The 24,553-nt window shown below is 37.5% G+C and overlaps 1 protein-coding gene across 1 annotated transcript in view; it reads right to left on the bottom strand.

Moving 5' to 3' along the window:
* Window positions 1-6,901: 6,901 nt before the first annotated feature.
* Window positions 6,902-24,553, bottom strand: part of ppm1e (protein phosphatase, Mg2+/Mn2+ dependent, 1E) — a 78,446-nt gene continuing 60,794 nt past the window's right edge. Inside the window, exons 3-7 of the mRNA XM_067433597.1 lie at window positions 22,561-22,760; window positions 15,232-15,420; window positions 14,235-14,378; window positions 12,273-12,366; window positions 6,902-8,494 (exon numbers count right to left, since the gene is read on the bottom strand). Of these exons, the coding sequence (XP_067289698.1) occupies window positions 7,560-8,494; window positions 12,273-12,366; window positions 14,235-14,378; window positions 15,232-15,420; window positions 22,561-22,760 (1,562 nt within the window). The 3' untranslated portion in view covers window positions 6,902-7,559. The remainder of the gene's footprint in view (window positions 8,495-12,272; window positions 12,367-14,234; window positions 14,379-15,231; window positions 15,421-22,560; window positions 22,761-24,553) is intronic.

Genomic DNA, 24,553 nt, shown 5'->3' on the forward strand with positions numbered 1-24,553 from the left:
TGCCGACCTAAAACTGACTCTTTTCCCAATGTTGAAGTAGCCTATTAAAATAATTCGCGATATGTACGTTTGCGATATTTATATATATTTCACAGTCCTAATTGTGTTTGTATGTTGTTTTATGTGAAACTTTCTGTGCTGCCATTTTGACTCCCTGGAAGAAGAGATCTCAATGGGACCATCCTGGTATCGTTGTGGCTAAACCTGAATCTTGAAGATCAGACTTTCAGCTCGCCTTCCCTCTATTAATATCACAATGACCAAAGTGTTTAGACATGAAAACTGTAATACATCTCATCAAAAAAAACAAAAACTCGTTAGTGGTTTCTCATCAACACAGGTTTAATAGAATACAGTGATGACCATCAGTAACATAGGCTTCTTTTATAAGGTACGTTTGTTCCCCTTCTAAGTTGTCTGGAAACCCTTCCTCATCTTTTAGAGAAGACAAGCCCTTTGAGGAGCTCTCTTCACTCATGGCTTGCGTAGGTTTATTATTGCTAGCAGAAAAAGAGCAGTACTGAACAGTACATGGACGAAAAGCAGTGACAGCAAGTGAGGAGAAGGCTAACCGCCATGACGCAGAAACTATCGCTAATGGGGGCAATGCTGCGTCTAACAGTCAGTCCGTAGGGACCAAGCTCAAGAGTAAGTGAAGACGACGTGAGATGTTCTTCACCGAAATGAACCATCTTTGGTCCTTTGACTACAGCGAGAGCCTGTGACTGTATTACTTCTGTATTACTGTTAGACTTCCAAGTAGTCTTCAAGTACGTACTTCAGTGAGAAGGGGAAAAGCGTTACAGACTTCTGTATCCATCTGAGTTATCAGTGGTGATTAAAATAGCACATTTAGAAGACGGACATGACATACACATCCCAAATGTTACGCGCACCCACGCACTCAAAACACACATACATGTATACAATATATGTAAGTTACTACACTTCTGATATATAATTGGTGATGACTGTGAGGGTGAAAGGGGAAGGCTATCTTTGAATCTCTACAGTCCTGTTAGCTGGACTCATCAATCTCAAATCATCATCCCACATCCAAGGCCTTGAACGCTTTCCGCTTCCAGATGCACGATGTGCTCAGAAACGTCCACAAGGGTATAAAACCAGGTGATGGATCTCATAACGGGAGTGCGTACAAACTTTCAGGACAGTCTCTGGGTAAATGTGTCACTGATCCTCCTCCTTGTTCGTGTTTTGAGCTCTAAGGAGGGTTCCTCTTACATTCGACATCTGGATGTACATTCTGGACCAGTTGAAATGCACCACGACTGTTCAACTTCCCATTCAAGCCAATCCGAGTATTGACAAGAGACCGGTGTGGGGTGAGAAGTCGGGGTGAAAATTATGGATGAGGGGAGCCTGAATGACAAAACATGGACTTTTTTGTCCATTATCTATCCCTCTGCCAACAAAAAATAAAGTAAATGGAAACTGATCAGTGCAATGGCACGGCAGGGATGGCACAATCATTCAGTTCGACGCAAGAGGAAAGGAATAAAGGGTTTGCAGCATTGCTAGTTAGAAACACATGTGGCTCAATTCAAGCACCGGCGTCTTGAAAAGAACCACCTAATGGCATCACGGCTGCGTAGTTCGTGATATTATGACATCGTAAAAAGTTCTGAGTATGAACACACACCTGTGGATTTAGTGGAAATGGTGGTGATGTTACGTTGAGTGTTCGAGGAATATTAAACTCAAGCTCTACTAACGACATGTGCGAGATGTGCATGCATTTACCAAATAAAAAGCAAGTGGAATGGCTGGTTTGAAAATAGAAGTGTGACATTTGTCTTTTTTTAAAGCAATTTTAAGGTTTTAAGGTGTCTTTGCTACACTGTAAAAAAAATTCAGCTCTCCAATTGAACATTTTATAGTGATTAAACACATCTAAATTTTTCAGTTGGCCAAGTTGAATCTTTATGAATTGATGTAATTTAATTCAAAGAAATACATTTTGGCCAACTAAAAAATGTAGATGTGATTGGTCACTAGAAAATGTTCAATTGGAGAGCTGATTATTTTTTTTTACAGTGTAATTATATATTTAAGTAATGAGTAATAATAATTAACTACATGTACTTACTATAGGGTTAGGGTTTTATGCTATTACTATGGTAAGTACAGTAACAAGGACGCTGTAAAATAAAGTGTTACCAGCAATTGTTCTGTAAAGTTTTTAAATTAGTTTGAAGATTGAGTATGTCACGGCACAGAGCAGTTGGTAAGCGATTGATCGCACCGGTCTCTTAATGCAGCTTGCCAATATGTGACCCTGCACCACAAAACCAGTCATAAGTGTAAATTTTTTTAAACTAATATTTATTCATCATCTAAAAGCTGAATAAATACGCTTTCCTTTGATGGATACTTATGGGTGTTAGGAGAAGACAATATTTGGCCGAGATATGTGAAAATATGGAATCTTAAAGGACAACTCCGGTGAGAAATGACCCTCGGGGTAATTAACAGATGGTTACCGAGTAGATCGTTTTCTGCGATGCGTTTTCATGGAAATCGAATGTAAAGAGTTTTATCTCTAAACACAGATTAGCTTATAACACTAGTCTATGGGGCACAGGGTAAGTGAAATTAAATCGCTAGTTAATACCACTAACAAGGCTCAAAATAGCCTCACACTAACACGGCAGCATAATGAGGGTCCCTACATGCAAACCGAAGCATTGAGAACTTTGTAAGAGTACAAACAGTTTAATAAGAAGATACTTTATAAACACAGTGCATTACGCGTTCACGGACAGCAGCCATCTTGGAAAACAGTCTCGACTCATCGAGCGACGAGAGCTCTGCTAAGTGATGAACTGTGACCTGGAATCTCATATGGTCCGTTGTTTCCGGAAGAAAACACTGAACGTAACAGAGAAAATAAATAAATAAAAATAAAAATGTCCATGTTATTACATTTCACAAACTTAATTCCTATCGACCAGCTCACTTAGCACAGCGCTCGTGGATCGACTCGTCGAGACTGTTTTCCAAGAGGGGAACGCGTAATGCACTATGTTTATAAATTATCTTCTTATTAAACTGTTTGTACACTTAGAAAGTTCTCAATGCTTGGGTTTGCATGTAGGGACCCTCATTATGCTGCCGTGTTAGTGTGAGGCTATTTTGAGTCTTGTTAGTGGTATTAACTAGCGATTTAATTTCACTTACCCTGTGCCCCATAGACTAGTGTTATGAGCTAATCTGTGTTTAGAGATAAAACTCTTTACATTCGATTTTCATGAAAACGCATCGCAGAGAACGATCTACTCGCTAACCATCTGTTAATTACCCCGAGGGTCATTTCTCACCGGAGTTGTCCTTTAAGGGTGCAAAAAATCTAAATATTGAGAAAATCTCAAATCTTAAAGTTGTCCAAATGAAGTCCTTAGCAATGGATATTACTAATAATACTATTTTTTATATATTTACGATAGGAAATTTACAAAATATCTCTATGGAACATGATCTTAATATCCTAATGATTTTTTGGCATAAAAGAAAAATGGATAATTTTGACACATACGATGTATTGCTGGCTATCGCCACAGATATACTGGTGACGTGCTTCAGGGTCACATATAAAGAATATTCCGTATATTCGATATTCTGACAATTTGTGAATGGTAACCAAGTCTGACGAATTTTGATCAAGGTGTAGATGTGCAGGTTGTCTAGGGATGGTAGTGCACCTGATGATCATATTCTTTGGTTATGAAACTGAATACCGTATGTATAGAATATATACTGTGTCTAAATTCGATCTGATACGTTTCAGTTCAAGGGCATGACTGGAAAAGCAACAGGTGTTGTCTGTCAGTGGGTTCTGTTATTTCTAGTTAGCATCATCAAACGGTGGTTGGAGAGATGTCGAATGTGCAAATGCACAATTCAACTTTCCACAAATACTTTCCACAATACTTTCCACAAATAAAAAATCATTTTCTGTTCTTTCAACAAATGGTCAGTGAAAGTGGCGCTTAACCTTTAGAAAAGTGACTGCCAACCTCAAACTAAATAAAACGAAACTCTTGTTACTAAAGGTTTGTGATTTTGTTATATCCGACTGTTAAAAGAGATCAGATGACTTAACTTGACTTAAAGCGAGGAAACCCATTGCCTTTATTAAGCTTCATGCGTAGTTGAAAAAGTTACGTTTTCACATTGTAAACCTTAACCCTCAAAATAATAAATCAGTTTGAGTAGTGGCAACTCTAATTAAACATATTTGATACTTTTATGAGTATTTAGAACTTTATTTTTCTTAAGTTCTCAAAACTGACACATTTTTTAAGTCAATCTGATATTTTTCTTTGTTTTGAGTTTTATGAACACGTTTTTTTTTAACTTAAATTTAACCGAAACTGGGCTGGGATTTCCATTTTCCAGCATGCTTTACCATGGCACTCAGAATGGACAGTAAATGCTAAAATTAAGTATTAATAATATTAATATTATGTTTTTTTGTGTGTCCAAGATTAACGTTAAATGGGACATTTAGTCATGTTTAATGTTTTGTTATTTTGTAGGGTTTCCATCATGTGACGAGAGGAGCGTGAGCTTAGTTTGAGAACAGACTTTTTTAAGTCAACTGATCACTTTTTAGCAGTAAACAAACATTAAAACTAAATTTTGCTCTATTTGTGGAAAGTGCCATTCATGGTTTTTACGTCTTACAAAACGAATCAGGTAAAACATAAACAGCACATACATCATGTGTGTTAAAAATATAAACACACATATGAATATGATGCCACTCGCTTGTCAATGACCAACACAGTTCAGATGCAAGTATGCCTGATTTTTAAGCTGAAATTTATAGACCACAGAGTATCTCGTTCCTACAGTGTATACGATATGGATAAAAAGGAAAAAATAAATAAAGTGATTCTGAACAAGTTCCTCTGAAGGTTTAGTGTCTGAACATTAAAATGGCTTTATCATGTCTCTCGCCTCAGATGTCTCCTGCGTCTACTCTGGGTTTACGTAAAACTTCAGTTATGTGTGTGTAAATAAAGAATAGTGTTAGGACAGTGTTAACACACTTTCCATACACACTTCAAACCGGACAAGAGAGTGGGTTATGAGGATGAGGAGGAAGCTGGCTGAGAGTAATGAAGGATTCTGATAGGCTGGCTCATATAAGATGAAAGTGGAAGCGTTAATGCAATGTAGGCTCTTGTGTGTTTGAGTGTGTGTTTCTATTCCAGAACCCGGCGATTGGCATTGCTGCATTCCCCTTACATAGACAGCAGTCCGGGGAACCTCAAAAGTCACTCATTTGGACCTTCTGATAAATTTGGTGAGGGAAAAAAGTAGAGTTAAGACGTAAGATGCACAGCCACAGATGTCACTTTTACACCAAGCAGATTTCTTTTGGTCAACGAGGTGAATTCGCACTTGGGTGGGGTGTGTTATTTTAAAACCGTTTTACAAAACGGACTCAGGCCGAGTCTAGTAACAAACTTGTAGCCAATCAGCAGTAAGGGGCGTGTCTTATAATGATGGTGAGAAGAGAGCGCTCAGTGCACGTCATTATTCAAAACACACGACACACATTAGCCGAGAACTAATTATGCTGCTTTTGGTTGAATACACTCGTGTGTCATGTTGGCTTGTTTGTTCATTTGCGATCGTATTGTGTCTCACTTCAGCGATGATAAAGACCCGTTCATTTCCACACCGTATGAGCATCTAAATCTCCTCAATGTCTTTTTCAAGCGTCCGCTCACAAAATATGTCCGACAAGTGAGTAATTATACTCCTAATATATATTTGTTTCCTCTTTTCATGATCTATATAACCCTTATCTGGTCATAATTGTAATATGTTATTAGCTGGACTGTCGTGATCGTGTACCATCATGAGAATGGTTTATGTTTTTGTGATGGAAGGGGTGACTTTTTCATTGAATATTTTCGACCTGGATTAGTAACCAGATTCTGCCGCAGTCATTGCCTGGGTTACGTATGTGAGGGGCGGAGCTATCAAAATTGGGCCGAGACCCTTTTGGGGATAGGGCCGTGTTTGTTTCGGAGATTTGAAATATCAACAACGGTTACCAGAAAGCACTCACCCCACCTTTAACACAAGTGAAATCTGCATGGTGAACTTTTCTGCTGTCACATGAAACTCCCAATTGTATAACTAGATTTCACTTGCCAAATTTTATCAAGCAATGGTAAGTGTGACCACAAATACTCTCTGATAAGTAAATACAAAGCATTAAAATTTTTTTAATTTTTTTAAATTTTAATTGTATTATACTTTAAAGGGTTAGTTCACCCAAAAATGAAAATTCTGTCATTAATGACTGACGCTCATGTCGTTCCAAATCCATAAGACCTTCCTTCATATTCAGAACACAAATTAAGATATTAAGAAACTTAATTACCACTTTCGAGGTCCAGAAAAGAGGTAAAGACATGGTTAAAATAGTCAATGTGACTCCAGTGGTTCAGCCTTAATCTTATAAAGCCACAAGAATACTTTAGTGTGCAAAAACACACAAATAACAACTTTATTAATCAATCTTCTCTTCCATGTCAGTCTTTTATGCTGTTGACTTAGTAAAAACAGAGTGCAGAGCTTCCGGGTTCTACGTCAGAACGCTGTTTCACTATTGGTTGACGCTGTTAATGTGACCAAAACAACATGTGTGTGATGCTGACACAGGAGCTGACCAATGGTGAGCCGGCGTTCTGACGTGCACTGTGTTTACAGCGTAAGAGTCTGACACAGACGAGAATAAATAGTAGAATAAAGTGGTTATTTTTGTTAGTTTTTGCGCACTAAAGTATTCTTGTGGCTTCATAACTTAAGGCTGAACCACTGGAGTCACATGGACTATTTTAACAATGTCTTTACTTCCTTTCTGGACCTTGAAAGTGGTAATTAAATCACTGTATATGTGGTCAGAGAACTCTGGGATTGGAAATATCAGAAATATCTTCATTTGGGTTCTAAAGAGAAATAGGTTCTACAGGTTTGGAACGACATGAGGGAGAGGAATTAATGACAGACATTTCATTTTTTGGGTGAACTAACCCTTTAATTTCTCATTTTCCTCTTCTACGTTTGTCATGTTTGCCAAGAATTTATCCAAAACGAGGTTTTGCCTTAAAATGCTACCAACTCACACAGACGTCACTTTGAATCTACGCAGATTTCTTTTGGTTACCACTGCAAATTCAGACAACCAACATGAGCGAAATCTGCATGGTGAACCTTTTCACCCTCGATCACGTGGATTCCCAGTGAAATGACTGGATCGCGCACACTAAATTTGGCTAAGCAGAGGTAAATGTGACTGCACCTGTTCTCAGATAAGCATAAATATATAGCACACACAAATCATAGTCTCATGAGGTATCTTATGGTACCTTAAAATGCTGCCTATGAAGAGTGTACATAAGGTTTTGGAACAGAGCGCGAATGTATGAGTGTGTGTGTGTGTGTGTGTGTGCCCACTGCATGAGTATGCTATATCTGCAGAGACAGAGGGCGGCATGATGGGGCAAGGAAGTTGTTGATTAGACCCTTTTGCTGTGGGTTACATGGGGAAAGGCTATCCCAGGCTTCCTCTCTGGGGAGCGGAGAGGATAGGGCACGGTAGGGAAGCAGCTCAGAGGACCGTGGCTTTCTCTGGCCCGTCGGCTCAGGCTCTGCGATTCCCGCCTCAGTGGCATGACCTCCAGCCGCCTCTTCCTCCGGCCCTCCTGAGGGAAGAGCGCTGCCACCTCCAGCAATTGTCCATCTGAGGTGGTTTGCGTGTAGGAGGGCACTGTGGGTTTAGGCTGGGGCTTTTGCCTGGAATCATTTGGGCCGTCTTCTTGGTAAGGACGCCAGGCTGCGCCGGCCCCGCCGTACGGGCGAATGAGGTCTGGTGTGACGGTTCTCATTGGAGGCAATCCGGATGAAACTGGGAGCCTGAAGCAGCCAGTCTCTGCATGCATATCTGGCCCCGTGATGCTCAGACTCGTTCTGTCCGTAAACGAATCCATGCGGTCTTCGTAGGCCAGATCCGCAGGCGCCGAGCATTGTTGGAGCGGCCATCCGGCCCGGCTCTTCCCTCCATTCTCTGCACCTCCATCTTGACACACCAGCTCACTCTGCAAGGCCTCCACCTCCTCATCCTCCTCTCCGGCTTCCTCCACCGGCTCTTCTTCTCGCTCCTCCGGTTCATCTGACGGTGGGGGCAAACGTGGATCCCTGAGGAACACCACAATGACTGTGATGTTGTCGCTGGACCCCGCGTCTCGGGCCGAGGCCACTAGCTTATGGGCCACCATGGCGGTGTCCCCGTTGTTTTCCTGCAAATGGTCGCTGACAACTCGCACGGCTTCATCTGGGTTCACGGTGTCGTAGAAGCCGTCGCAGGCCAGGATCAAGTAATCCTCGCTGCCATCCAGGTTGAAGGCGGTGCAGTCGGCGTCACCGCAGATATAGGGCTTGTGTTCTGAATCACCTGCACACACACACACACAAAAGTAAAGTACTTGAAAGTGATTAACCCTTAAAAGCATGACCGCCAAACATTCTTACATATTCGGGTCGTTAGCGACCCAGATATTAAACATGATCTCCACCTGTTGCGATAATATATAAAACTCCTAATGTTAGAGTAACAATTACAGAAGAATAAAATAAAACATATGTAAGGGTTTAGTTTGAGCAGATGTTTTATACCATCATCAAATGTCCTCGTCAGATAAACGTTTTTTATTCAAACAGATAAATAAAATACATACAATCTTACACACCTCGGGATGTTAGCTACCCTATACAATTTTGACAAAAAACTAGTTGAAAAATGCATTCAATTATAATTCTTGTTATATTGTTTATTTCTTTTTTTTTTTTTTCTTGTTATATTGTTTAAAATGGATTGATTGGGGAATACTAAGAAGGTTGATGTCTAAATTTAGGGTAGTAAATTACATCTTATAAGTATGCATTTAAGGGTTAAAGAAATAGTTAAATACAACATACTCCGCAAAAACAGAGAAAAAAGTTCTCACTCCAGGGCTGCGAGAACAACGTGACGTCATTTTGTTCTCAGCCCTGGTTTGGGAGTTCTCGCAGCTTGTTCTCGACACATCGCCTGAGCAGAACTTTTTCTCACGGTTGTCCGATAACTATTGTATGATTGGCCAGACATTTAAAGTGGGTGTGGCTAATGTGGAGAAACGCAGATAATTGGCACCTGCTTTTCTGGTGAAGAATGGAATGTACTGGCAGAACGAACTTTGTTCTTGTTCTTGCCACCTCGAGAAAACGAACACATTTCTTTGTTCTTGCAGAGTATGTCCCAAGCTTTAAAGGGATAGTTCACCCAAAAATGAAAATTCTTTACTCACCCTCAAGTTGTTCCAAACCTGTATGAGTTTCTTTCTTCTGCTGAACACAAAATAATATAGTTTGGAAGAATGTTTGTAACAAAGCAGATAGAACAACCATTCACTAACACTATGGTAGACTGGTTGTTCTCTCTGCCTGGTTACAAACATTATTCCAAATATCTTTTTTTGTGTTCAGCAGAACAAAGAAACTCATACAGGTTTGGAACAACTTGAGGGTGAGTAAATGATGACAGCATTTTAATTTTTGGTTTGAACAATCCCTTTAAAGTATTTAGTTTTAGCATTTTTAGTTTGAATATTTGCTTTTTTTTATGTGCACTGAATCATTCCTCACATTCCATAAATTCCTAAGGGGGTCAAATTGACCCGTGAGGGAAGGATTTGTTACTTTTTTAAATTTCAACCACATAAATTGTAATTTTTTTTGACAATTTATGGTTCAAGTAAGACAAAAGTCCTAGGATCTTGGACCACTCCAATGAATACTTAGACTGACTAAACCCAGCCTGATCTGCCGCTGATTTGATTTCGCCCGGCAACTCAGTCTGGAAACCTGTACATTAATTTCTACTGCTCCTGTTACACTTTTGTAGGAACCAATCACAGACTAGCTTATCCAACTGGCACGCTATTGGTAGGTTTAACATGATGACGGATAGAGAAACGATGGATCTTGGCCATTGATCACGCCTCTTGTGGTCTGATTGGTTGAAGGACTATCTAATTGCGTAAAGGGTCATTTGAATAATGCTCGTTGATCACGCCTTTTGTGCAGTAGCATATACAGAGCAGACCCAGACCAATGTTCAATCTTAATGAGCTTGGTCAGGTGATAGACAGACAAATGAATACTTTCAATTTGGGTCAAAATGACCCGAGGGAAGGATGAGAACTAGCTTTAGTCTTAAAAATAATATATTAATGTGATAAATAAAATTGCATTGCAGTAATGAGATTTTTTAGCAATATTTAAATTTCATGAAAATAATGCCTTTTTAAACTAAATCTGATTTCTTAACTGGAGTGAAATATGACTCGGACACGTTCTGGACTTGCGAACGTCCAGTTGACTAGGCTATGGCAGAATTAGCCTCACTTGTCCTATTTATGAATCAAGAGCTTTAAGGGAATTAAATGCTAGACTGATAGGATTATCTGACAGATTAGCCATCAGCGTTTAGGGAGTGAAACGGTTCCTGTGCACGAAGCCGTGGGAACACAGCCGAAAGGATTCTGCTGGAGGTCAGACTTTGTTATTACAGTAATTCTCATTAGCCTAAAAGATGTAATCTTACATTAGCTAATGTACATACTGTAAACTGACACCGTCTCAGTCATTTATTGAGGTAAATAAGAAGTCACATTGTCCAAATAAATTTGTGAATTTTCAACTACAATGATTACGCAAGTATAGTAGTTTCGGATTAGACAATAATTCATATTGTTCTGGGATTAAATGGAGTTTGTGCCAGCGTTTCCTTTCATAAAGCCGTTTTCCTTCACACTGAAACCGGTGGTGTGTGTGTGTGGTGATAAAGCGTTTTCTGCAGTGGCCTGAACATCCTCTTCTAAAAATATGCGCAAAATGACCTTTAGCTGACTTAAACTTACAAAAGATCTGGTCTAAATAAGTGAATATCTTCAAAGAGCACAAAAGGAAAGTCTTTCAAAAGTTTTTTCCTCTCCGCTGATGCCTTTATCTCGATTACTGGGGTTTGTGAGGTATTACTCTCTGTAAAGCTGCTTTAGGACAGCACTGTGTGTAGTAACACTTTACAATAATTGTCCGTCATTAATAATTGATCATGCAGGAAGTGACATTAACACTTCAGCTTCTACTATTAACTAATATGGAAACTAGCTGAACTAATCAGTAATATTGCATTTATAGTTCCTTGTTAAGTAATCAATAATTACTGAACTGAGATTAGCCTCATTAATAACTATTAACTAACTGACAAATTATAAAGAACATGTGTCTGAGACGTAATCAATCATCTTTTTAACTCTGAATATGGACATAAAATGCCTCACTAATTACTCAAGCGTTATCTAGTGACTCTGCAGGAACTACTAGTGATCTGGAACATCATTTAAATGTTTTTACTTTAAAATAACTGAGTTTTTATTTACACCAAGTGCAAATAGCAAGCCTTGTAGGCTAGTGGTATTCGCACTAGCTCCGTCCTAACAATGCCTGGTTGGGCTAAACAAGATTTAAAAAGGATGTGCATATTTCAGCGTCTTCAGTGGTGTGATCAGTTAAAGTGTAAGGCTTAGGATCCTGGTTTTGACGTGATCCACCCAGGTTCGAATCCGCCTTTTGCAGAGCTTTTTGCCCTTTTCCCATCACATATCACATCGGAAAGGCATTTACTTTCAATAAAAATTAAGAAAATGTCCTAAAAATGGAAATAAAGTGCCTAACGAACGTTTAATAATAATAATAAAACTTTATTGGGTCAGGTTAGGGGTCGGTGTATGGAGGGCTTTATTATACCATTATGGCGGCATCCATTTAATAATTTTAATAAATATAATAATTTACACAAATATAATAATTTACATTTTAATAATGTACAACAATCCTGAGGTGCAAATAGCATGTATCTGTCAAAATAAAGTATACATTGCATGTAATTACTATGTACACATATTGCAAAGAACTAGTCTTACATGGTGTAAATAATATATATCACTATTTTCACATAGTAATTAGCATCTATCGCTATTTGCAATTAGTGTAAATATGGCTATTTGCACGTACCCTGTATGTTTTGCAAAAAGCCCTATTCAATTGATTTATGCAGTTTTTCGTAGCATTTTACAGAGCTGTCAATTCTGCAGGTTAAAATGTATATTATAATCTTAAAGGTCACACACCTATGGCTCTTGACACGGACAGGCTGCCGTTGACCCTCCATGTGCCGAACCAGATCACACACCCACCCAAAGCCTCAATCCTCTTTTTCTCATCCTACACACACAAACAAACAAACAAACAAACCAGTGATGAGGAGTCATTGACTATAACAGCTAGCATCATTTTCAGCCCTAATTGGCTGAGATGTCAGACTGTGACTTACATACAGTTTCATTATAAAGCTAAAGCTCCAAAGACTCAACCGATCCACTCTTAGGAGTGTGTTATGTAACACAGCTTTGCTGTCATGTGACTTTTGTCGATTAAATGGGCTGTGAAGGACATCCCTCTTAAAGAGCTGGACTTCTGGGGTAAAAATTAAGGTCAGACGCTTAGAATATAGAACTGATCTAGGACAAATTTTTCGATACTGGCAAAATTCGATACTGGTCCCCAAGTATTTTATAAAATAAAATAAAATAAAATGCAATAATAATATATATTTTTTAATAATATAAGATATAATACAATAAAAATAAAATAAATAAAAAATAAAATGCAATAAATAATAATATATATATTATTGCAATAAATGCAATAAATAATAATAATATATATATATATTATTTAATAATTTGATTTATATTTCAATCTATATATCTTCAGTAAGATTTTTGTAGTTGTTAAGATTTTTTTTTTTTTGCTCTTTCAAAGAAGTCTCTTAAGCTCACCAAGGCTGAATTTATTTGATCAAAAACACAGGAAATCTTTAGTAATAGTGTGAAATATTACAATTTAAAATAACCTTTTGTTAAAGTCTATTGTTAATATATTTTGCGATATATTTTGCTATTGCTGTGATGAAAAAGTATATTTTTGTGTAAATGATTATACACTTTTTTCAGGATTATATAATAAATAGAAAGGTCAAAATAACAGAATTTTAAATAAAAATCTTATATTATAAATGTGTTTACTGATCAGTTTAACTGATCAGTTGCTGAATAAAGGGGTTTTGAAGCGAAAGCCCTTTATTCAGCAACTTTTGAAACGTAGTCTACTAGGGGTGTAACGATATTTCGTTAAACGATGTATCACGATATAAAATCGATGTGACGATATGTATCATTGATCGATATGATTCGCGATATTGAGTTGTTTTATCCAAGGCTCAACTTGCTGTAGTAGGCCTATTTATACAAGGTAGCCTGAAAAGTTACCTGAAAAGTTACCTAGTGCTGCTTTAAGGAATTGTAAAAATAACTATCCGTGTATCTAATCCACATCAGTATTCTGGATACAAACGATGATGAACAGATTTACAGCGACGTACATACTGTAGTAAACGCGGACGTTCAAAAGATTGCGTGATTCGCGGAAACAACACGAGAGTGAGTAAATGCAGAATTCAAATTCTTGGATGAGCTAAACATTTACAGTTTGAGAGCGAGCCGCCATTTTCAACTCTGTTGCGAAAGCTGTGACTGATTGCATCATCTGAAACATCATTTAAATCACCAGATCACATTTAGTTTTAGTAGTATGATGTTTAGTAGTTTGATGTATAGTGCATTAATAGTGGGAGAGGCGGGACACTGAGCACCGGGAGAGATGCTGCCCGAGTAATGCCTGAGGGGGAAAAATTAAAGTCTACGGAGTTTCAGTGACATTACAGTCTATATAATATATATATGACTAAATATATAATGTTGGATATAATGTATAATGATGCAATGGGGGAATATGTGTGCATCCTAATAATAATAATAATAATAATAATAATTATAAATAAAATTATAATAATAAATAATATTATTTTAATAATAATAACATGTAAAAAATAAAAAACTTTTGTTGGCTTAAAATATCGGGATATATCGTATCATGAGTTCAGTATCGAAAAGTGTATCGTTACACCCCTATAGTCTACGGTATATCAGTTAAATATGAAATGAAATGAAAAATAATCCAGTTTTTCTCACCTCTCTGTCTGGTTTGTGTGGCTTCATGAGCTCCACCGGCTGACCTCTCCTCACCATCATGACCTGTGAGTCGCCTAGCCAGGCCACGTACAGCGTGCGACCCCTCAGAAAGGTCACGACCCCTGTGGTGCCACAGCGCAGGTTCTGTTCCAGACACATGGATGCATACAGATGTTGTCAGTGCTGAAAGGAGCATCCAGATGTCTGACTGTGACCGTGTTCTATAAACTATAATACTGATTTGCCAACTTTGTCGCTATATGATAAATTAAAATAAGCTGATAACATCACTGTTTTCTCCAGAACGACTGTACAGCCAAATCAGCCAAAAAGCAGTTCTTGTGTTTTTTTGTCTCAAGTTTGCATGTCTGTTACTCAAGAATTACTAAAGATATTTTAATATCCTTTTAGATTATGATTCTTAACAAATTTTCCTTTAGGTATCTTCATTGGCCCTTGATGGTTTAATCCCAGAGATCTTAATGCGGCTCCGTGAGTAAACTGGTAAAGTTCAGTAGTCGAAATTTGGATCATTTTGCTCAAAGCTGATACGTTTTATATTTAAAGAGGAACATCTAAAGAACAAATAATGTTGACACTAGAAATGCATCTTGTGTTTTTCTATCAGCTCAATTGCATAGAACATTCCTGTCATAAATATAATTTTTCCCAAGTTTGCATGCCTGTAATTCTCAAAGTATTGAATAGATCTTAATATTCTTAATAAACTTTTCTTTTGTAATCTTAATTTTTAAGGCCTTATATGGTTCAGTCCCATAGCTATAGGGACCCCAACCTGACTCCAAGTCTAAATGTAGACATGGAGTTTCAACATCATTTGTACTTGAGATTTCCTCTTTAAATATAAAAAACAAATCAAATTCTGTTGCAATATTGTCCTGTTTAACACTGTGAAGCTGCTTTGAAACAATCATCATTGTAAAGGCACTATATAAATAAATTGGATTGATTGATTGATTGATTTGTAGGGACTCACCTCACGTGACGCCTTCTGTATGAATCGCTGATCGGTCAGTTTGAAGGAGTGACACAAGGCCTCGACCGCATCCTGACTGAACATTTCCTGTCTGACCAGGTTTACGTGCAGATGATTGGCGGCGTAGATGGCAGCGTCCAACCCGCCGTGACCATCAAACACGGCGAAAAACGCCTGCTCTTCCTGATCCTAAACACATGATAAGTCAAAATATTTTGCACTGAAATACATTTTTCGGCCCCACTTTATATTAGGTGGCCTTTTGCTGATATTGCGGTGGATGCGAGTAAAGTTAGGGTCAGGTGTGGTGGTGTGGGTCAGTTTAATGATAGGGTTAGGTGTAAGGGAAGTGCCAACTGTGTAATTACAAATGTAACTACAGAAATTAATTACATGCAGGTATTTTTTTAAATGTAAGTACTATTTAAAAACGTATGTACACAATAAGTGCATTGTATCAAATTAATAACTAAAATGTTAGTACATAGTTAAGGCCACCTAATATAAAGTGGGTACCCATTTTTCTGTTGTTAAAGGGGTGGTTGCCTGCGATTTGACTTTTATAACTTTAGTTAGTGTGTAATGTCGCTGCTTGAGCAGAAACAGTCTCTGCAAAGTTACAGCGCTGAAAGTTCAATGCAAACGGAGATATTGTCTTTTAAAGTTACGGCAGTTTATTGCCTACAAAAATGGCCGGTTTGGACTACAACGAGCTTCTTCCTGGGTCGGTGACATCATAAACCCTTGCTAGTCTCTGCAGATGTGACCTCTGCCCGTAATGGGAAGAGGCGTGGCCTTAACCTGTGCTTGGCACTTCAGCCAATAAAAATACAGGAAACTACATTTGGCCATCTGACCATTCTAAGACCATTGCGTTTGTCAGAGGGAGGGGCTTCATAGAAGCAGGAAGCAAACGAGCCGTTCAAAGGACAGACAGCGGTGTGGAATAAAGGGAGAATAGAAGAAAAATATGGCATTTAAATAAAATAAAAAGGTATTAAGACATGTTACACTGCGCTCCATAAACACAACCAAGCCTAGAAAAAAAAACACGGAACCACCCCTTGAGGAAAACTGCTTACTGCCACATAAAAGATCTCATAATCCACTCTTAATTGAAATAAATCCCAATAAACATCTCTCAATGCAAAACAAAACAATAACATGCCAACCTCTGGCATTGACAGATCAGAAGCTGTTCGCTTAATCAACGGCAGTGAAAATGAACATGGCTAAATGAACTATTACACATGAGAAATATATGCAAATCTAACGTCTGTGTTTCCTCTTGTCGATCGGTTTTAATTATCAGCAGCTTACGAATGATTAAATGGCTTAGTTCCCGTAGCAGGGCTGGTCAAACGGGATAAGCTCTCATTGGTATAAATAAGGATTTCATTATGAAAGACTCTGAGCCGCCATTACTGTGACACTGTGTGTCATGCTCCAATTTTAATCAACACAGTGTGTATGACACGTGGATGCATTGACCAAATATTCAGAATTGAACTGATTACTTTATTTTTTCTTTGATTATTTAATGAATAAAATATTCAACATCTTGCATGCAATATTCTGCAAAAACTCTGCTTGAGAATGAATTTCCTTAACTACAGGGAACAAATCGTAATCATAAATCATAAGATAAAAAAAACAAAATCAAATGGGTCTTGCAGCTTTTTCTTGTAGTTTATTGAAATTTTTATTCATAATCATCCCAGATTTTGATCCTGAGTTATTTTGATGTATTCAGGACTGGAATATTTACATTAAGGTCATTAAATCAACCACATTTCGGAAACTACCCCGGCTCAAATTTTTAATTTTTTTAATACATTTTTCTGTAGAAAGACAAACATAAAAAGTGCTGAAAGCCAAAATATTAAATTTCACAGATGTATATTTTCTGAATAATCACTGTTTTGTAGAGGAGGGTCAAATTGCCATTTTCACCTGAGATTTGGAGCCAATTTTCAGGCGTGTAAACATGACTGTGGAAAGATGGCAGCATCATTATTGTATTTTCACACAGAGATTGGTAGATCTATTAGTGAAATCTGTTGACTTTTATCAATCTTTGTTGTATTATATGACCGGTCACCGTTCAAAAATGGGAAAAATCACTTCTTTTGTTTTTTTGTCTCAAGTTTGCATGTCTGTTACTTAAGAATTATTTAAGATATTTTAATATCCTTTTAGATTATGATTCTTCATAAATTTTCCTTTTGGTATCTTCATTTTAAAGGCCCTTGATGGTTCAATCCAGAGATATGGAGATATTAATGCGGCTCCGTGAGTAAACTGGTAAAGTTCAGTAGTCGAAATGTGGGTCATTTTGCTCAAAGCTGATACTTTTTATATTTAAAGAGGAATATCTGAAGAACAAATAATGTTAAAACTAGAAATGTATCTTGTGTTTTTCTATCAGCTCAATTGCATAGAACATTCCTGTCTGAGTGCCATAAATATTATTTTTCCAAAGTTTGCATCCCTGTAATTCTCAAAGTATAGAATAGATCTTAATATTCTTCTTGATAAACTTTTCTTTTGTAATCTTAATTTTTAAGGCCCTATGTGGTTCAGTCCCATAGCTATAGGGACCCCAACCTGACTCCAAGTCTAAATTTAGAGCTTCAACATTATTTGTACCTCTTTAAATATAAAAAGAATCAACTCTATCCAAAATGACCCACATTTGGTTTTGATCACTAAAAATGTGTTCAATTGACCAGTTTGCTCACATTAAGATCTCCATATCTCTGGGATTGATCATCGAGGGCCTTTAAAATGGAGATACCAAAAGAACAGTTTGTTAAGAACCATAATCTAAAAGGATAGTAAGATATCTTTAATAATTCTTGAGTAACAGGTATGCAAACTTGGGGCAAAAAACACAAGAACTGCTTTCCCCCCATTTTTGAACGGTCACTGTTGGCATATAATGGAAAAAAGATTGCTAAAGTCAACAGATTTCACTAAAGCCCCTTTCACACTGCGATTCCGGCAAATACACGGATAATGCGACCCGGCATTTGTTCCCGGGCCGCTAGATTTGGTCCATTCACACTGCCAGCGAAATACCGTAATATGTGCACTTTTCACACACAACCCGTAACGGTCCCGGGTCGAGTTGACACGTGACATCCTGATGTGACGTATAACGGCGAGCGATCTCAGCTTCAGTGCGGATAGTAAGGAGCTCCGTGGTCTCGACTTGTGTCCAGTTTGCGCTCATTTCTGCTTGTTTAATTTTAGTTTCTTTTGTATACGAACACTCTCTGCGTTTAAAACACCGACGAGCTCTTCTGGCACTGCAGGGTTGTATTATTGAAAAAACAAGCTCTAGGAGTCGCACGATAACTACGTACACGTTGCGGCATTAGTTTCGGCTTTTGTTCACACAGCGCTCGTCCTGGGTCGAATCCCGAAATATTACTAGGTCCCCGACCCGGGTCGAATTCGGTAATCAATCCCGGGACGTGGTTGCTTTCACACAGAAGGTGACCCGGCAATGTTCCGGGAATATCGCGGGTCCGACGTGCAGTGTGAAAGGGGCTTAATAGATCTACCAATCTCTGTGTGAAAATGCAATAATGATGCTGCCATCTTTCTAAAGTCATTTTTACACGCCTGAATATTGGCTCCAGATCAGGTGAAAATTGTCAGTTTGACTTTTAAAAGGGAAGACTTTTAAATTGTCAGTTAGACTTTTATTTTACTCAATAAATATACATTTGTGACATTTAATATTTTGGCTTTCATCACTATTTATGTTTGTCTTTCTACAGTAAAAATATTAACAAAATCAAAAGTTGACACAGAATGACCCATTAGAAATACATTAGTTTGGATTCTAGCTTTGCTTAGAACAGCGCTGATAGAACAACATCAATGTTTACATCTCTCGCTCTGAATGACTTATGGCCTAGACTAGTCTCTGATCTGTTTCTGCTAAAGGCAAAGGGATGCTGGTGTTCACCAAGAAAACCAGAAAAAGCCCAGCATTTAACTACAAATGGCCAACAGATGTGAAGAACTGCCTTTGAGTTCAGTGTGGTGCAGGGAAGAGCGTATGGGTCTATTTCATGCGACACCGTCTGCTCTTATTAGAGGAAGAATAGCCCACACATCAAGTAGATCTGGACGTGAGATGGCAAACCTGCCTGCACTTACTGCTTTTCGGGTGACAGAGCACATTCTCGCTCGACTGGAAATTACACAGGCAATCAGGAAAAAAAAATACATTCAACACGACTATTATGTGGAAAAGTGATGCTAAGTGTATTGGTGCTTTCTACAATTTGTGAGAGCTATTTGTTAAGGCACGGAAGGCTCAACAGAGGCCTTGACATGAGTTTCTGATGAAAAACAATCACGAGGTTTATCACATAGTATTCATGAGCTGTTAGATGCCTGTGGCTTAGCAGCTCGCGTACCCTTACAAAAAACTATTAAGTACACTTAAGTAAAGCTCAAATATATTTTTAGGTATACTTCATGTAGTTAGCAGTGATGCCAGAGTATATCATACTCTAATCGGACTACTTTTTTCCAGTAATGAGTAATCCAACGCATTACTATTTCCAAACCCTTATTCAGATTAAAGTAATTTATCCAAGTCACTGTGAGTTACTATTTTAGTCATTTTCCTTAGTAAAAAATAAAAAATATATATATTTGTTTTCTTCTTGTGTCTCAGGGAGAGTATTTTTTCAGGAAATATTTAAATGTCAGGAGATTCATTGTTGACGTTACTGTTAAAAATGCACTTCCAATAAAGTGTGTTGGCAAAAACGTTCGTCATTTCTATGCTAAGGCGGCAGGGGTGTTGTCGGAAACTGCTGAATGTAACTAATAAAGTAACTTCTATTCTTACTTAGTTACTTTTAAAATGAAGTAATCTGTAAAGTAACTAGGTTACTTTTTAAAGGAGTAATTAGTAATCAGAATACTTTTTCAAAGTAACTGTGGCAACACTGGTAGTTAGTATACTAATACCAATGTACTATATAAGTGTATTTTTAATACTACTAGGGATTAAATAGGCCCAGTTTTTAGTGAATAAGTATACTTTTAAGTGAACTATACGTAGTAGACTTTGTAGAACGTATAGGTATTCTGATAGTTTACTACTAGTCAAATACATGTAGCACATTTGTTAGTTTATGAAAGAAAACTTTGAATTGTACTCTCAAGCACCTTTCACACTGCACGTCGGACCCGCAATATTCCCGGAGCATTGCCGGGTCACCTTCTGTGTGAAAGCAACCACGTCCCGGAATAGATTACCGAATTCGACCCGGGTCGGGGACCTAGTAATATTGCGGGGTTCGATCCGGGACGAGTGCTGTGTGAACAAAAGCCGAAACTAATGCCGCAACGTGTGCGTTTATTGTGCGACTCCTAGAGCTTGTTTTTTCAATAACACAACCCTGCAGTGCCAGAAGAGCTCGTCGGTGTTTTAAACGCAGAGAGTGTTCGTATACAAAAGAAACTAAAATTAAACAAGCAGAAATGTGCGCAAACTGGACACAAGTCGAGACCACGGAGCTCCTTACTATCCGCGCTGAAGCTGAGATCGCTCGCCGTTATACGTCACATCCGGATGTCACGTGTCAACTCGATCCGGGACCGCTACGGGCTGTGTGTGAAAGCGCACATATTACGGCATTTCGCTGGAAGTGTGAATGGGCCAAATCTAGCGACCCGGGAACAAATGCCGGGTCGCATTATCCGTGCATTTGCCGGAATCGCAGTGTGAAAGGGGCTTCAGTAAACTTCAAGTTTAGTAGTTTTATGCTGTTTTTATACTTGTAAGTTTTCTTTAAGTGAACATAGCATCACACTTATAGTTTACTATTTACATATTATTTTGCACTGTAAGTATACTACTATGTTCCTATTTAGGTTTTTAATACTTGAAATAAACCTTTAACTAATTTAACTCTAGCTTCATTCATCCTTTTTTATCAGCACTTGAATCTGGGTATGTTTCATAAAACTAGCTACATTTGAAAAGCTGAGAAATTGGCTTTTTTTTGAGGATTAGACTCGGATCGGATTCAGAGAGATGATCAAAACACAGATGGAGTCGATTGAGGCCATCAACACCCCAAAGATTCTTTACTGGAAGATGCGTAATAGCGTATGGGATTAAATTCCCGCAGGAAATATTTAGCGTTAACGGATAAAAAAATAATAAGCGTGAATGAAAAATCTAAACACACATGAAAAATATATTGCACAAACTGAAAAACATCAGAATAGCAAACAACACAGTCACGGATCTAATTGAAAATTAAAAAATTAAAAGCGCATAAAAAAAAAAAGCATGAATCAAAATTAGAGTGAGGTCCCCTCTTCAATCTAGCTGTCAATCTAGAACTAGTGGACCAATGGTGACGCTTAAGACCGCCCTGATTTACATGAAACTCCAACTGCAACATTTGGAAAAGCAAGCGCAGAATGAGAAAGAAGAGCAAAGAGAAAAACAGCACAAGAGTACAAAAGAGTGAAATATGAGCAGCTCAAAGTACAGGGTAATAAAACCAAAGAAAACTATTTTTAAGAAAACAAACATAAGTTTAAGATTTGTGCAATGTAATTTTTAATGTGTTTAAAGTTTTGATTAATGCGTGTTATTTTTGTTAAATGTGCTTTAATTATTTTGATTAACGCTTATTATATTTTGATCCGTGACCACTTGTTTGCTATTCTGATCATTTTGCAAAATTGCAATATTTTTTTAGTTTGTGCGCACATTTTTTTTTACATGTTTTTTCATTTTTAATTCACGCTTATTATATTTTTATGCATGACCGCAATATTTTCAGCAGGAATTTAATCCCATACTCCCTTACCGTATAACAGTGAAAACATGGATAGCCGGAAAATGTACTTAGTTGTGAGGAAAGTAGATTTGAAGTAAATTCCTATGTACTCTCCAAGTGGACTAGCCTACACAAAAACTCAGATACTCACATCTCTTAACATATATGTTTTCTTTATAAATCAATATTTTCAGACAATGTAAGTTTAAAAGACTTTATGTTAAACTATGTGAAAAAGTATTTAATAGGCTACTCAATCAAAAGAGTAAACACAACTACAAGCCAAGTATATTTAGAATACTTTAAAGTATATATTGGTTAAAATATTTAGTACACGTATAGTTCAAATATACTTAGACCTTTCTGTCAGTAGAAGTCAAGTATACTTAAGTGCCATTTTAAGTATATTTCTGAGAAGTAAATACAAAGAAGTTTCTTGGAGCTCATGTGGGTGTTGCAGGTTCAAATCTGTCTTGCAACATTACCATTTTGGTCATACCTGTAGATTGAAGAGTGTGTTGAAGTCCGGAATGACGACATGTTTGTCCTCCATCTTTCGGCGCATGTTTTTAATAGCGTGGATGGAGGTCTCATAGTACGGCAAGTGGCGGCGGCGATACGGGAACTCTTTCAGCCACTGACAGCACGTCTCACACAGCTTATTAAAGATCAGCCGTGCCAGCTTTACCGAATCGATCTCTGCCAAGGCAAATGACATGTTACATGTTACACATGCTAACACAAACACTCTGATTCATGGTGACTAAGCAGCCATTGTTTCATATGTCACAACACTGTAAAAACACATACATGCACCATACGCAAACAGACAGAGCTGCTTTTGCTCACAAGCCAAACAGATTTGAGTATAATATCATATTGGAAAGAAAGAGTGCATGAGCTGCTGATTAAATGTACAGTGGAAGCAGAATTGAGGACAGTGGGCAAAAGAGGACATCTGCCAACTGAGAAAGAGAGAGAGAAAGAGAGGAGGTGACTGGTTAATGATGATGGGATTGTTCCAGCTCTGCTCTCTATGGACTAATGCCTTCGTTCTGTGAAGTTTGATATCAATATATGTGAAACACACACTCTCCTGTCTATATGCTGCCTTTTACGTTCTCAACTTTTAATATGCATGGTTTTGCTGGTACTTGTGTATATTTAAAACCTAATGTTGTGTATGTTTGAAACCTAAAATAAACATAAACAAACCTCTGGAGCTCTGAACCTTCTAATCACACCGGTGTGATCGTATGCTCTAGGGACCATTGTGATTGTACATGCGAAAGGAATAGGTTGAGTATTAACAAGTGTCTATAGCCTATAGGGATAGCTCACTCAAAAGTGAAAGATCTGACATAATTTACTCATCCTCATGTTTTTACAAAATTCTTATTACTTCTTAATGTCTCCCATAACAATGCATCAAATACAAACCCGATTCAAAAAAAGTTGGGACACTAAAAATTGTGAATAAAATGCAGAATGCAATGATGTGGAAGTTTCAAATTTCAATATTTTATTCAGAATACAACATAGATGACATATCAAATGTTTAAACTGAGAAAATGTATAGTTTTAAGGGATAAATATGTTTATTTTAAATGTCATGGCATCAACACATCTCAAAAAAGTTGTGCCAAGGCCATGTTTACCCCTGTGTGGCATCCCCTCTTCTTTTTATATCAGTCTGCAAATGTCTGGACTGAGGAGACAAGTTGCTCAAGTTTAGAAATAGGAATGTTGTCTCATTCTTGTCTAATACAAGCTTCTAGTTGCTCAACTGTCTTAGGTCTTCTTAGTCGCATTTTCCTCTTTATGATGCAACAAATGTTTTCTAATGGTGAAAGATCTGGACTGCAGGCTGGCCATTTCAGTCCCTGGATCCTTCTTGTACGCAGCCATGATGTTGTGATTGATGCAGTATGTGGTCTAGCATTATCTATATTCTATTGTAAATACATTTTTTACAAAAGTTTATGAGATTAGTAAATTATAAGATTCCTTTTTTATTCACAATTTGTACAGTGACCCAACTTTTTTGGAATCAGGTTTGTACTCAGCATTGTAAATATGATTCAAAAGTTACAGTTTCAGCCTGCTTGTTACATCAAGTTCTAGTATGACTTTAAAAAGTTTTAGTCTTCTGGTCACTATTTGCATAAATGACAAATGTTTTTTTTTTTATTGCAAATTGATGAAATGAAAATGATTAATGAAAATTATTTTCATGTTATGACCAGTATTACAATTCTAGATTGTCTAATAAAAAAATTAAAAAAACGAAAGCAATATTTAAATTATTTATATGCGAGAAGGGAATTTAAGCATCACAACATTGTAATGTACTGTATAAAACAATTGATAATTATTTTAAGATAAACTAAAGATTGCATTTAACATTGATTACATAACGCTGTTGTATGACTTCAAAAGTCTTGGCATCTAAGTTGTAAGAACTATAAACAACTGTTATGGTGCTTTGAGCT

Source organism: Pseudorasbora parva, chromosome 23 (assembly GCF_024679245.1).
Source record: "Pseudorasbora parva isolate DD20220531a chromosome 23, ASM2467924v1, whole genome shotgun sequence".
NCBI lineage: Eukaryota > Metazoa > Chordata > Actinopteri > Cypriniformes > Gobionidae > Pseudorasbora > Pseudorasbora parva.